This window comes from Dipodomys spectabilis, unplaced genomic scaffold, assembly GCF_019054845.1.
Source record: "Dipodomys spectabilis isolate Male_0828 unplaced genomic scaffold, ASM1905484v1 ptg000266l, whole genome shotgun sequence".
NCBI classification, from domain to species: domain Eukaryota; kingdom Metazoa; phylum Chordata; class Mammalia; order Rodentia; family Heteromyidae; genus Dipodomys; species Dipodomys spectabilis.
The window spans coordinates 2,516,635-2,528,626 of NW_024870943.1; the positions used below are offsets into that span (position 1 = coordinate 2,516,635).

At 58.9% G+C, this 11,992-nt stretch overlaps 2 protein-coding genes across 6 annotated transcripts; one reads left to right on the forward strand and one right to left on the reverse strand.

Moving 5' to 3' along the window:
- Positions 1-3,384: 3,384 nt before the first annotated feature.
- On the reverse strand, positions 3,385-8,672 carry Emc10 (ER membrane protein complex subunit 10). Of its 2 annotated transcripts, XM_042700176.1 has the most exons (8): positions 8,465-8,672; positions 7,428-7,500; positions 7,087-7,196; positions 6,088-6,192; positions 5,757-5,938; positions 5,537-5,630; positions 4,594-4,677; positions 4,371-4,457 (listed from the first exon to the last, which is right to left on the reverse strand). In XM_042700176.1, the coding sequence occupies exons 1-7, from the start codon at positions 8,576-8,578 to the stop codon at positions 4,594-4,596; spliced, it is 762 nt and encodes a 253-aa protein (XP_042556110.1). In that variant the 5' UTR covers positions 8,579-8,672; the 3' UTR covers positions 4,371-4,457. The 2 variants fall into 2 exon arrangements, with proteins under 2 accessions (XP_042556109.1, XP_042556110.1); XM_042700175.1 differs by lacking the exon at positions 4,594-4,677 and having other exon boundaries at positions 3,385-4,457.
- Positions 8,673-8,808: 136 nt separating this feature from the next.
- Fam71e1 (family with sequence similarity 71 member E1) lies at positions 8,809-11,808 on the forward strand. Of its 4 annotated transcripts, none has more exons than XM_042700185.1 (5): positions 8,809-8,970; positions 9,160-9,278; positions 9,622-9,752; positions 11,019-11,301; positions 11,642-11,808. In XM_042700185.1, exons 1-5 carry the CDS (start codon positions 8,832-8,834, stop codon positions 11,696-11,698), a joined length of 729 nt encoding a protein of 242 aa, XP_042556119.1. In that variant the 5' UTR covers positions 8,809-8,831; the 3' UTR covers positions 11,699-11,808. The 4 variants fall into 4 exon arrangements, with proteins under 4 accessions (XP_042556119.1, XP_042556120.1, XP_042556121.1 ...); XM_042700186.1 differs by having other exon boundaries at positions 11,019-11,295; XM_042700187.1 differs by having other exon boundaries at positions 8,809-8,943.
- Positions 11,809-11,992: the final 184 nt, after the last annotated feature.

An 11,992-nucleotide genomic window follows, 5' to 3' on the forward strand; every position in this document is an offset into this window, starting at 1 on the left:
CCCCCCCTCCCCAAAAAAAAAGTCTCACGGACTTTCCTGCCCAGGCTGGCTTTGAACCATGATCCTCAGATCTCAGCCTCCTGAGTAGCTAGGATTACAGGTGTGAGCCACTGGTGCCAGGCTCGTCTTCCATCTGTTCACCTCCATTTCCCAGTCTCCTGCTCTCTACTCCTCCCATCTCCTCACTCCTGTCTCATATTCTCTCCCTCCACCCATTGCTCCTCAGCTCCTCCCTAACCTCCTTTTTTGTATCCTCCTTTTCTACCTTGAGTTCCTCCTCCTCCCTCTCATCTTCATCCTCTAGTCTTCTCCCATGCCACCTCCCCCACACACACACCCAGTGTCTCCATGTCTGTTACTTCCTCCACCATCCTCTCCTCCTTTCTATCCATTTCCTCCCCATGGCCAACTCTGCTGCTCCTTTTTTCACACTCTTCCTCCTCGACATTCCAACTCCACTACTTCGCAGCCCTCTGGTCTCCTCTGCCCTCCCTTCTCCTCCTCCTCCTTTCAACCTCTCCCCTCCTCTTCCTTTTCCCCAATCCTCCATTCTGCACCCCCTCCTCCTCCTCTGATGTCTTCGGGACTACTTCACTGATCGCTAGCCTCTTCCCTCCTCCCAATCTTTCCTCTTCCTCCTCTATCTTCTCCTGTCTTTTCTCTTCCTCTGCTCTCATCTTTCATCCTTCTCTTCCTCCTGTCCTCCTCTTCCCCTACCCTCCCTTTTCCTCCTACTCTTTTCAACCTTTCTCTTCCTTCTTCTCCCCAGTCTTCCATTCTGTACCTCCTCCTCCTCTGATGTCCTCTTCCTACTTCCAATGATCTCTAGCCCTCCTCTTCCTACCTTCTCCTTTCCTCCTCCCAGTCTTTCTTCTTTCTCCCCTATACCTTCTTCTGTCTTTTTTCTTCATCTGCTCTCATCATCTTTCAATTTTTTTTCTTCCTTTGTCCTTCATCTTCCTATCCTCCTCTTCCTTGCTCCTCCCATCTCCTCCCCTGCCTTCTCTCTCTTCCACCTATCCCCATGTCTCCTCCTTGGGCTATCATCCTCCCCTTTCTGGCTTCACACATTCTCTTTGCTCTGCAGCGCCCTTGTATTTTGCACACACGGACCCCATTTCTCCCCATTGATGCGCTGCCCCGTGCTCCTCCCGCCCCCCTCACCACCCTGACCACCGTGGCTTCCCTCTCAGCTCCTCTGGACTCTTCTCCCCCCTGCTCTCAACTCTTGCCCCTCAGCCCTGCCTCTGTACCTCCTGCAGCTCCCCTGCCCTTCCCCTGCCCCCCCCTTTTTTTTTTTTTACCAGTTCAGACTCTCTCCATCCTGTTTCCATCTCCTTCCTGCCTCCTCTCGCCATCGTCCTTGCTCTTTTCCACATTTCTCTCCTCTCCTCTCCTCTGTCCCTCTGCCCTGTTCTCATCTCCCTCTTCCTCTCTCCTCCCGTTATTGGGTCGCTGAGCCCACCCCCTTCTGCTGTGTGGAGAGCCCTCAGCCTCTCCTTCCTCTGTGCACCCTGGGGGTAGGAACCCACAGGCTCTCTGCAGGATGGTGTGTCCTCCAGGGGCCTGTGGCAGGAGGCTGGCCACTGGGGACACATCTGACACCATTCTTCCTTGCTTCTCTCTGTCCTGGATGCTGGCCACCGGCTGGAGAAACCAGGCCCGGGAAGGAGGGAATCAGGAAAGGCTCCGAGGAAGCAAGTTGCCTACCGACCCACAGAATGTAAGTGGCAAAGACAAGCCTGGGCACCCTTGGGTGGGCCAGCACTGGGCTCCTGGACTCAAGACTGAGCCTGGTGTGAGGGCCCCTGCCCAAGCCCACCCTCTTGTCCAGTTGCAGGTGTCTCTTCAGCTGAGGACCTCACCTGGATGGGAAAACCAGTGCCCAGTGCCCATGAGGACAGCAGCTGCTATGACAGAGACTTCCTGGGACCTGACCCTGCCCAGAGGACCAACATGGCATGGCACCTTTGTCCCCAGGGAAGAGCCACCAACCTTCCAGGAAGGCTTTGACCAGATGGGACTGCTGCCCTCTGCTGCGGACGGGTGGGACTGCAACCTTGCTGTATTAGACAGTGAGACCAGCCCTCCCAAAAAGGACACCTGGGGGAGGGACAGGAGCCCTGGGTTGGATGAATATCTGCACAATTCTGTAGAAATGACCAACTTTACTCCTAATATAAAGTGTATCCAGAAAGCCTGACTCCAGGCCAGTTTGTGCCTCTGAATTCCCAAGCCATGCACTGTGTGGGCCCCTCCTGCATCCCTTGGGAGGTTCCTGGGGGTTGTATTGTGATAGAAGATGGGACTTGAATTTTGGTGAATGCAAGCCCACATGGGTGGGCTCACAGGCAGAGGAGCAAGACCCAACACGGAGTCTCCCTGAGGTTCTTAAGAAGCCTATAGCATTGTTTGTACAAGACAGTGCAGGGCAGAATCTCTCCAAAGTCTAGAACTGGACTCCCATACCCTAAGATCACATGCTAAATGACAGCAGGAAACCCTAGGCTGGGAAAGAAGCACAGAGAATGGCACCAAGGATCAGGCAGGAGGGTCTGAACTGGTTCCTGTCCCTTAAGCCAGGGGGTAGAGAGAGGAAGGGCTGGGGCCGGAGGGGTGGAGACAGAGACAGAGCTATGGCAGATGAGGTTGTGGCCAGAAGGGGCGGGGCTGCTCTAGAGTTGGGTGGAGGAATGGAACTGCAGTACCTGGGGCCTGGCCAAGGGGTGGGAATCTCATTTCAAGAGGACAGCAGTGTGATGAGCTCTGCCATCTGAGTTCCTGGGGGGGGGGGGAGGGTAAGGTGGGGGCAGATGGTGGAGCAAGAACCCCAGCCAGGGCCAGAGCAAGAGCAAGGCCTGTCCATGAAGCTCCTGAAATAAGGATCTCAGGGCAATTGGGCTGGGGGTGAGGTGAGCTGAGGCCACAGAGCTGGAGAGCAGGAGGGTGTGGACTGGGGTTGGGGGAGGTGAAGCAGGGACTGCTGGAGAGTCTGGTGTGAGGATGGCAACTCACCTGGTGTGAAGCAGGGTAGCAGTGGGGTCACAGTGTCACCATTTCACACAGGAACACATGCACACACGTGCACACATACACACACTTCTTCCACACGTCTTCCTGTAGTCATGAATCCTGATGTCATGACTTTGCACAAAATGATCAAGAGTTCAGGCTCTGCATAACCACCAGCCCACACCCCAAACACCCCTGGACAGGAGCTAGTGGAGGGAGCCAGGATCCCCACCGACACAGGTTGTGAAGAAGGGGCGCAGAGCACTGAGGGGCAGCTGGCTGTCTTCCTAAACTGCGAGGTGTGGCAAGGAGTCAGTCAGTTGTGCAGGCTCTGGATACCCCAGCCCATAAAGACAGCGAATGAACGGCAAGAACTGGGAGGGAAGTTTAATAAGGACGGAGCCCTGGGGAGCCTGCAGGAACTCAGAACTGACTAGAACTCACTACAAAGCATGGCTTGAAAGAAAGCGGTCACCTGCTCACCCCCAGGCGCCTCTTATTAAAATGGAGCAAGATGCCTTGAAGACTGCTGTGGGGGGAAGGCATCTCACCAGACAGCTAAGATCTGAAGTTGGGCATGGTGACACCTACCTGTAATCCCCACTACTTGGGAGGCGGAGGCAGACAGATCACAAATGGAAGGGGAGCCTGAATAAAGTTGGCAAGACTCCGTCTCAAAACCAAAATGCAAACACAAGTGCTGGGGGGTGGGGGGCACAAGGGGAGGGAGGGAGAGAGGGAGGGAGCGAAGGAGGCAAGGAGGGAGAGAGGGAGGTCTTGGTGCCACCTTGCCTCCAGCAGTTCTGATGGTGCCACCAGCTCCCAGGTACTGTCTTGGTTCGGCTGACACTAGAGCCAGCTTCCCAAAGACCCCATGCCCAGGGTGGGGTGGGGTGGAGGGAGTCCTAGCCCCAACCGGCGGACTCTGGGGTTCCCTGCGACTGGCTGTTCTTCAACCTGGCAGAGGCAGCCGGGCGGGCCAGCCCCTCCCGATGCAGAGGCCCAGTCTGCTGGCGCCAGGCTGAGGGCCGGGAGGCCGCCCAGACGAAGGCACAGAGGCTGGAGAGAAGCTGGCATGTTCCCAAACTGCAGGACGGGCCTGGCGTCGAGGTGGGGGGGCAGGGCTGGGGGATGTCACCCGGAGTCAACGGGGCCGCGGGGGGCAGTGCGCATGCCCCACACCTGCCACCCTTGGCCAATAGGAAAACAGAGGCTCAGGGAGGCCGAGGGGCTGCGCAGGTGGCCTGCCGGCTCCCGTCCGCCCGCGGGAGATGGGCACGGCGGGGCGGGCGAGGACGGGGCACGCGGGGCGCGGGGTCCCCGGGGCCAGGCCCGGCTCAGCGGCCCCCGCCGCCGCCCCCGCCGCCGCCGCCCCCGCTCTGGCCCCCGGCGTCCGGCGCTCCCGACATCATCAGGAACAGGACCACGGGAACGATGTACATCCACTGCGGCCACAGGACAGACGGACAGACAGAGAGACAGGCGGGGAGGTGAGTGGGGCGCGCCGGCCGCGGGGAGGGCTGGCCCCCCTAGTCACTACGGGGGGGCGGGAGGGGCGAGGCGGGCGGGGCTGGTCCTCACTCAGGCCTCCGGCGTTGGCGCGGGCCCCGGGGCGGCAGGACGCAGGGCTGTGAGCAACACGGCCCCCCCCAGGATGAGGTGCCACTGAGGAGGGAGGGGCACAGGTCAGGGGCCCAGGCCTCGGAGGGCCGGGCCGCGAGCAAGGGGCGGGGAGGCCCGGCCAGCGGCCACAGGTCCAGGGCCCGGAGCTGAGAGTGCGCGGGGCGGCAGCTCCCACCGCCTCGCCCCGGGCAGCACGGCCTCGCCGTGCCCTCACCTGGCTGGGCCTGCGCACAGCAGCAGGGTGGGGGGGGGACTGGGTGTTGCCCGAACCTCCAGGTCTCACCCCCCCACCCAGTACCACGCCTCCAGCCTCCACAGCCCCCTGTGACCGCGCACAGGCCCTGCCCTACTGGGCACCGCTGCCCCGCGCCCCGCCCCCTCAGCGCCCTCTCCAGGGACCCAGACTTCCCCTTCCTGCCCCGCCTCCTGCTGACCACGCCCCTGCCTCACCCCCTGTAGGCCACACCCATTGCCTCCTGTCCCGTCTCCTGTGGATCCCGCCCCCTGCAGGTCACGCCCACTGCCTTCCTGCCCTCTCTGCAGGCTACACCCATTGCTGGCCACACCCACTGCCTTTGCTGCCCATCTCCTGCAGGCTCTGCCCCGTGCAGGTCAGGGTCACCACCTGCAGGCCCTGCCCCTCCGGCTGCCCACTCTAGCCACCCGTACGCCTTCCCCTACAAGCCCCAGCCTGGTGTGCCCAAAGGTCTCCATCCCAGAGGGGCTGTCTGGGCTCCTTAGGGACACCCACCCTGCTGTTCTGGGCCTGAGCTGATGCAGGTCCACAACCCTGGCCCCTTCACCCAGGCCCATAGGGATGTATCTGGGACACTGGACAGGAGTAAGGAGGCCCGGCCAGCTGGGTAGGGCCTGGAGTGGGAGGGAGGTTAGCCTCACTCACATATTTGGCGAAAAAGGACTTCTGCTCCTGGGGGTTCTTGGCCTTCTGGGCCTGCTCCATCTCCAGGCGCTCAATAAAGGCTGCTGTCTCAGGGCTGGAGGTTGCAGAGGGAAGGGAAGGGGTGAGGGACTGGACCCCGATACCCAGGGACAGCCAGCTCCAATAGTGGCCAAGGCAGCAGGGACTTCCACAGCCTTCCCTCCCTCCCCCTCTTCCTCACCCTGGGGCCGTTCCTGGTGGCCGCAGCTGCACGGAGGTATTGAACAGCTCCAGGTCCACATCCTCCACCTCCTGGCCCCGGCAGCCCCCAGGGTGTGTCACCACCGATACGCCCACCACATTGCCAGCCACGTCCACATGCAGGGTGAGATGGTCTGAGAGGTGCGACTCGACCAGTGAGCACTGCGGTGGGGTGCCACCATCAGGCCGGGGGTGGGGGCAGGGGAGAAGGGGCTGCTGCCCTTCTACCCCACCGGACCCCAGCAATGGCCTGCTACCTTAGGCACAGGTCCGAGTTCAATACAATGGGGGAAGACCCATCACTGACTTACCGCTGGGACAAAGGAGGAGACATAGCCACCAACTTCTAGACTGTCAGGGGATCCTGGCCTCCTGGGGACTCGGACCCGGTACAGGCCATTCAGGGCTGCCACATCCTTCAGGACAAGCAGAGAAGGGCAGCAGTGAGAGGCACAGAGTCCAGGCCCCCAGACCTGGCAGGAAGGCCTCCCCCAGACTCAAACCCCCAGCATCCTACAGTCCTGGCCTGGCTCACCCAGCTAGTGGCTGAGGCCAGAGCAGCTGGCCTTCTGGCCTGGGGGAGAAGCCGCCCAGGATAGCGAGGACCAGCCCAGAGGCCGAGTGAGTCCCAAGGACATTTTCCCAGATGCTTTAATCAAACTACAACTGACAATCACCCCACGCTAGACCAATTGCCTAAGCAAATAAATTGTCTTGGGGGGCAGCTGGCACAGAGAATCATACAGAATCATACAGAAAGGCTGGTAGTGGAAGATTGACACCCCCTCTCCCACAGGGAAGATGGCCAATGGGCTCACAGCTGCCAGCGGCTGGTTCTCAGCCCCTACACATAAAACCGAAGTGGGATTGGACCATGTTTGTTTTCATGGGGGCTGGCCCTCTAGGTGACCCCAAGAAAGAAAGAGAGAGAGAGAGACAGAGAAGAGGGAGGGATGGAGGGAGGGTGGGAGGAAGAAGAAAGAAGGATAAAGAGAGAGGAGAAAGAGAGAGAAAGAGAAAAAGAAAGAAAGAAAGAAAAAGAGAGGAGAGGAGGAAGGAAGGAAGGAAGGAGAAAGAGAGAGAAAGAAAGAAAGAAGTAAGGAAAGAAGGAAGAAGTCCTTCTGTCAAGAAGGACTCTCTGGAGGATTTTTCCTCTCAAGCAAATGAGGGGCCCTGAGCCAGGCTCCAAGAACCAAGGTGCTATCCAGCCTGGAGGGGCCACAGGAGGAGCTGCTAATCCTGCCTGGAACTGGGGAAGCTGCACCAATCACTCAGTGCCCTCATGCCCAGCACTGGGGTAGCAACCTCACCCGAAGTCGGCCTCGCTCCTCCTCACTGAGCTGCCGCTGCGTCAAAGACAAGGTTCCATCCTGCTGGTTCCAGAGCAGTGAGCCCCGCTTCCGGAAGTTGGCGGTGTCATCTGGGAGGGAGGGAGTCCAGACTCAATGATTACCTTCCCTTTCAATCGTGGCACAGGGCCGAGATCAGGATTCAGGCCTCAGCCTGGTCTCCACCCCAGAGTGACCAGGTGGCTTCTTCATCCTGAGCCCCCAGTTTCCCATCTGCAAATTGGGGACACCGCTACCACATCCTGCCCTCTGCAAAGGCACCAGGTTTCTTTCCTTCCAAGTGAGGGCAGTGTGGGACTCACCAATCTCAAAGGAGTGCTCCAGCAGCAGCCCCAGGGTGCCACAGCCCTCGCCATCTCGGCCATCAGCCCCAGCCTGCAGGAGAGACAGGGTCCTCAGATAGGGACCACCCTAGGTCTAAGCAGGACAGCACTCACAGGACCCACGGCAGACTGGAAGACTGAAGAAGGAGCCTCATTTTCATGCTCATATCCAATCACACATCTCTATCCTGCAGGAGGTGCCCACTCATGAATATTCATGATCCAGACTCCCATCCACTCCTGTAAAACTCTACAAAAGTGCTTAAGCGTTTCCTTCATTTCCCAAGGCAACCATCCCAATTTACTTCATAAATATTCTCCATCATAAATATTTCAGCATCGTAATTATTCATGGGTTAAAGGACAACCTCCATTTCCATTGGACCAACAATCCAAATGTCTTCATTTTTACCTTAACAGTCCTGATAGTCAACCATCCAAAAGACCAAAGGTCCAACCCGGGTCCAGGGCATTCAACATTCCAAGCCTTTCACACCTTCAAATCTCTGCCTCTGCATCCTCCACCTACTTCCGGCCCTGGCTGCTCAGCGATTTCCCTCCCCCCACACACACACCTCATGCATATTCACGAGCAGAGAGCTCTAAACCCTGGAGCTCCGCCCCCAGCTTTGCATTTTGATAAGTCGGACACCTGATTCGCCAATGTTCCTTCCTGGCCACACCCCCGTGTGAATATTTACCAGCTTCTATCCGGGCATTAGAGGACATTGGCCCCGTCCTGCTTTTCAGTTCAGCCCCTATTCCGCCTCAGCCAATCCGCGGACGATTCCGTCCTAGCCCCGCCCATCAGCACATTCAAGACCCAACAGTTGGCCGGTCAGTCTCCGCCGCCCGGAGCAGACCAAGCTGCGTGCGTGTTGAGGCGCCCCCGCTTTCCCGTGTCCTCCAACCTCTTGACTCCATCCGCCCGCCCGCCCGCGTTAAATCTACCTACCGACCGAGAAAACACAACTTCCGCCGGCTCCGGCCGCCGTACGGAGCTAATGAACACTCACCCCCCGCGCAGTGGCCCCAGCGCGGCAGCCGCTTCCCCGGGCCCGACTAGGCGCTGCTGCCGCCATCAGCAAGAGCAGGAGCAGCCGGGTTGCCCCAGCACCAGCTGCCGCCATTCCGGCCCCTTACCAGCCAAGAGGCTGAGCAGAGCCCAGCGCCGCAGAGCGCGCTGGGGACAACCAGAGCCGCAGCCAGACGCTTGCGCGCCTGCGCCGGCTCCTGCGCCTGCGCAATGGCGCCGGATACTCAGCAAAGCGCTCACCTTTCCATCCGGGGCTCTGAGACCCGCCCTTCCAGTGACGTTATTACGGAGCGCGTCACCGGTGAGGCCTAGCGACTCGTCACGCCCCGTTGTGACGTCACAAACCCATGGCCTTGCCCTCTCTTTTTTTTACCCTGGCTCCTCCCGTCGCTCCCACCCAGGGGCGGGGCATTGCGATGAAGCAGGGGCAGGGGTCTCTGTCCGCCCTTGGTGGAGCAGGTGAGGCGGGTCCAGGTGGGATGGCAGGTGAGAAGCAGAGCCAGGCCAGGGGGGGCTGGACCTGGTGAGGGGATCAGTGAGGGCACCAGGTAATGGGGTCAACGATCGGGAAACTTGTAGTCTTCCCCTCTACCTCGACGCAATACAGCCCTGGGCCCTACCTGCTGGAGCATCCAGGCCTAGCCTGGGATAGATCCTCAAACTTCACCCCTCTAGAACGCCCCCTGGTTCCAGCCCATCCCCATGGCCGTCTTGGGCGGCTCCAACGACACCTCCTGAGCGGCGAGTTCGACCAGCTGCGGGACTTCCCCATCTTTGAGAGTAACTTCGTGCAGGTGTGGAGCCCCAGAGTCCCCCCCCTGGGCCCCCCCATCCCAGAGCCTCTCCCCCATGTGTTGAATTGCTGTTCCCCCATCATCCATAGCATGGATTTGCTTACCTCCAACTCCTGATGACCTCTGACCTTCCCCTGTCCCCAGTCCAGTCTTTTAGCTTGATTATGAACCCCAACTTCTGTGTCCCCTGCCTCAGTTTCCCCAGATATCACACCCCATATGATTCTTGTCCTCTAATCCCATGAGGTCTGCCCCCCCCCCCCAACCTGATTTACAACTGCTCTCTGACCCTGACCTCTGCTTTCTAGCTATTTTGTCTCTAACCTCTGGCCTGTGGCTCCAGGTGACTCGGTTTGGAGAAGTGGCCAACAAGGTTACCATGGGGGTGGCAGCCTCCAGTCCAGCCCTGGAACTCCCTGACCTGTTGCTGCTAGCTGGTCCTGCCAAGGAGAACGGTCGCCTGCAGCTCCTCGGGTGACTGTCCTATCTGGTCTCTCCCCCTCCTGCTGCAGCTCTGGTACCCAGCCCCCCTGGGCCAGGAGTGCTGATGGCTGCCAGTCCTCTGGACTGATTTCTACCCAAGACAGCAATCCACAGGAACCAGAAATCAGGGACTAGATGTACGGCAGGAGGGGGGAGAAGGGACCAAGCCTTCAGTGACACCTTGCAAAGGTCAGGAAGGTAATCATGGATACAATATCTTTGCATGCCATGACCCCTTGGTCCATGCACATAATCCCTGCTTTTGTTTGAGGATCAAGAGTTCTAGGCCAGCCTGGCTGCATTAGTGAGACCCTGTCTTTAAAAAATGAAATGAAATAAAATTTTAAAAATGAGGATAGCAAGGATGATCATAAACACACCCAAGACTAAGACTAATAATTTTTTATTTACCCCCTGACCTAAGTGACGAACTTCACGTGTGTGTGTGCTGGTACTGGGACTTGAGTTCACTTGACTTTTTTGCTCAAAGCTAGTTAGTAGTCTACCACTTGACCCATACCTCCACTTCTGGCTTTTTGGTAGTTAATTGCAGATAAGAGTCTCACTAACTTTCCTACCTGGGCTGGCTTCAAGCCTTGATCTTCAGATGATCTCAGCCTCCCAAGTAGCTAGAATTGTAAGGGTGAGTCGCCAGCCTTCAAATGGCCTAGGTTCTAATTCTGCCTTCATTTCCTCTCTACTGGCTTTGGCTAAAAGCCCTATCTGCCCAGGCCTCAGGCTAAAAGGTAAAGCACCTGCTAATGCCAGCTCAGGTACTAGGGAGAGAGCACTGGGCAAAAATAGCCCACATCTCTGCCCTGCCGTTCATGTTGCCCTGTGAAGACAATAAGTGATGATCTGTCAGATGGAGAAAGGACCCTGGTGGGGTCTGTGAAGTTAGTGAAGTTTTAAATAGGCCAGGAGGGACCTCCCCCCCAACCCACCACCCCCTGCAAACAGGTGCCTCCAAAGGAAAGAGGAGAGAAATGAAGTTGGGAGATGTGTGTAGAAAGAGGGCTGCAGGGGGTGGAGGTGGGGGGGCACAGCCAGTGCCAAGGTCCCTGCCTTGTTGCTGGAACAGTGAGACCAGCTTGTCAGAGTGGGCAGAGCTGGAAGTCCCTCCACCCTCCCCCCCCCCCCCCAGCAGGATCCTGGGGTTGGTGTGAGCCTGCTCTGAGCAGCAGGTGGCACTGGTGCCCCCTGGCGGCTGGGCGGTGCGGAGGAGCTGCACCCAAGGCCCTGGCTTCTCCCGCACAGGCTGTTCCCCCTGCAGTTCGTGCAGCTCTTCGTCCACGACGAGAGCCGCCTGCAGCTCAAGGTCAAGTTCCGCACCGGCCGCGCCTTCTACCTGCAGCTGAGGGCCCCGCCCGAGACCCGCGAGCGCGAGTTTGGCCAGTGGGTGCGGCTGCTCTACCGCCTGCGCTTCCACTCGGCCCAGGTCGCAGTGCCCTTCACGCTGGAGGACTCGGTGCTGGACAGTGAGGACGATGACGATGATGATGACGACGATGAGGAGCTGCTGCCGCCTGAGGAGGTGGGGGCAGGCCTGAGCCCCATAGGGGCTCAGAGGCCGAACCCTCGAACTGAGGGAGGAGGCTGGGCCTGGGATCCCAGGCCTGAGCAAGACCCTGGGCCTTAGGGTTGTGAAACTCTGAGGAGACTGGAGGGTATCATGGGTGTGGGGGGAGCAGGGTGGCACATCCTGGCACCCCTTCCTGTCCTGGGCACATACAGCCTCCCCAGCCCCCCAACTTAGTGGGGGTGCATGCTGGAGCAGATGTGGAGACAGGAACTGGACTACCAGGGTGCACCCCGCCCAGCCCTGCACACCCCCACCCCACCCCACCTCAGTCTGAGACCCGCTTCTTCTCTCCTCCCAGCTCCAAGCAATAGAAGCCAGACTGGACCCTCAGGCCTCTGAACTCTGGGGACTCTGATTCTGTCAGCATCCCTCACGGTCCCCCCCAAAGGACCAGAGATGAAAGCAGCTGACCTCAGGGCAGACAGATGAATTATTAAAGTTAATAAAGATCCGGCACTTAATCAACCACCAGGCCCCGGGCCCTTTTGGCAGCATTGCCTGCTCGCCATGTCTTCCACACTCCTGGGGCCTCACCCTTGGTTCTTCGAGCAGCCGCAGCCTCCCCAGCCTGTGCCTGATCCTGGGCTCCCACCACATAATCCCGGTTCACCTTTGAACCTGTATGGTTGCCATGGCAACATGGCTCACA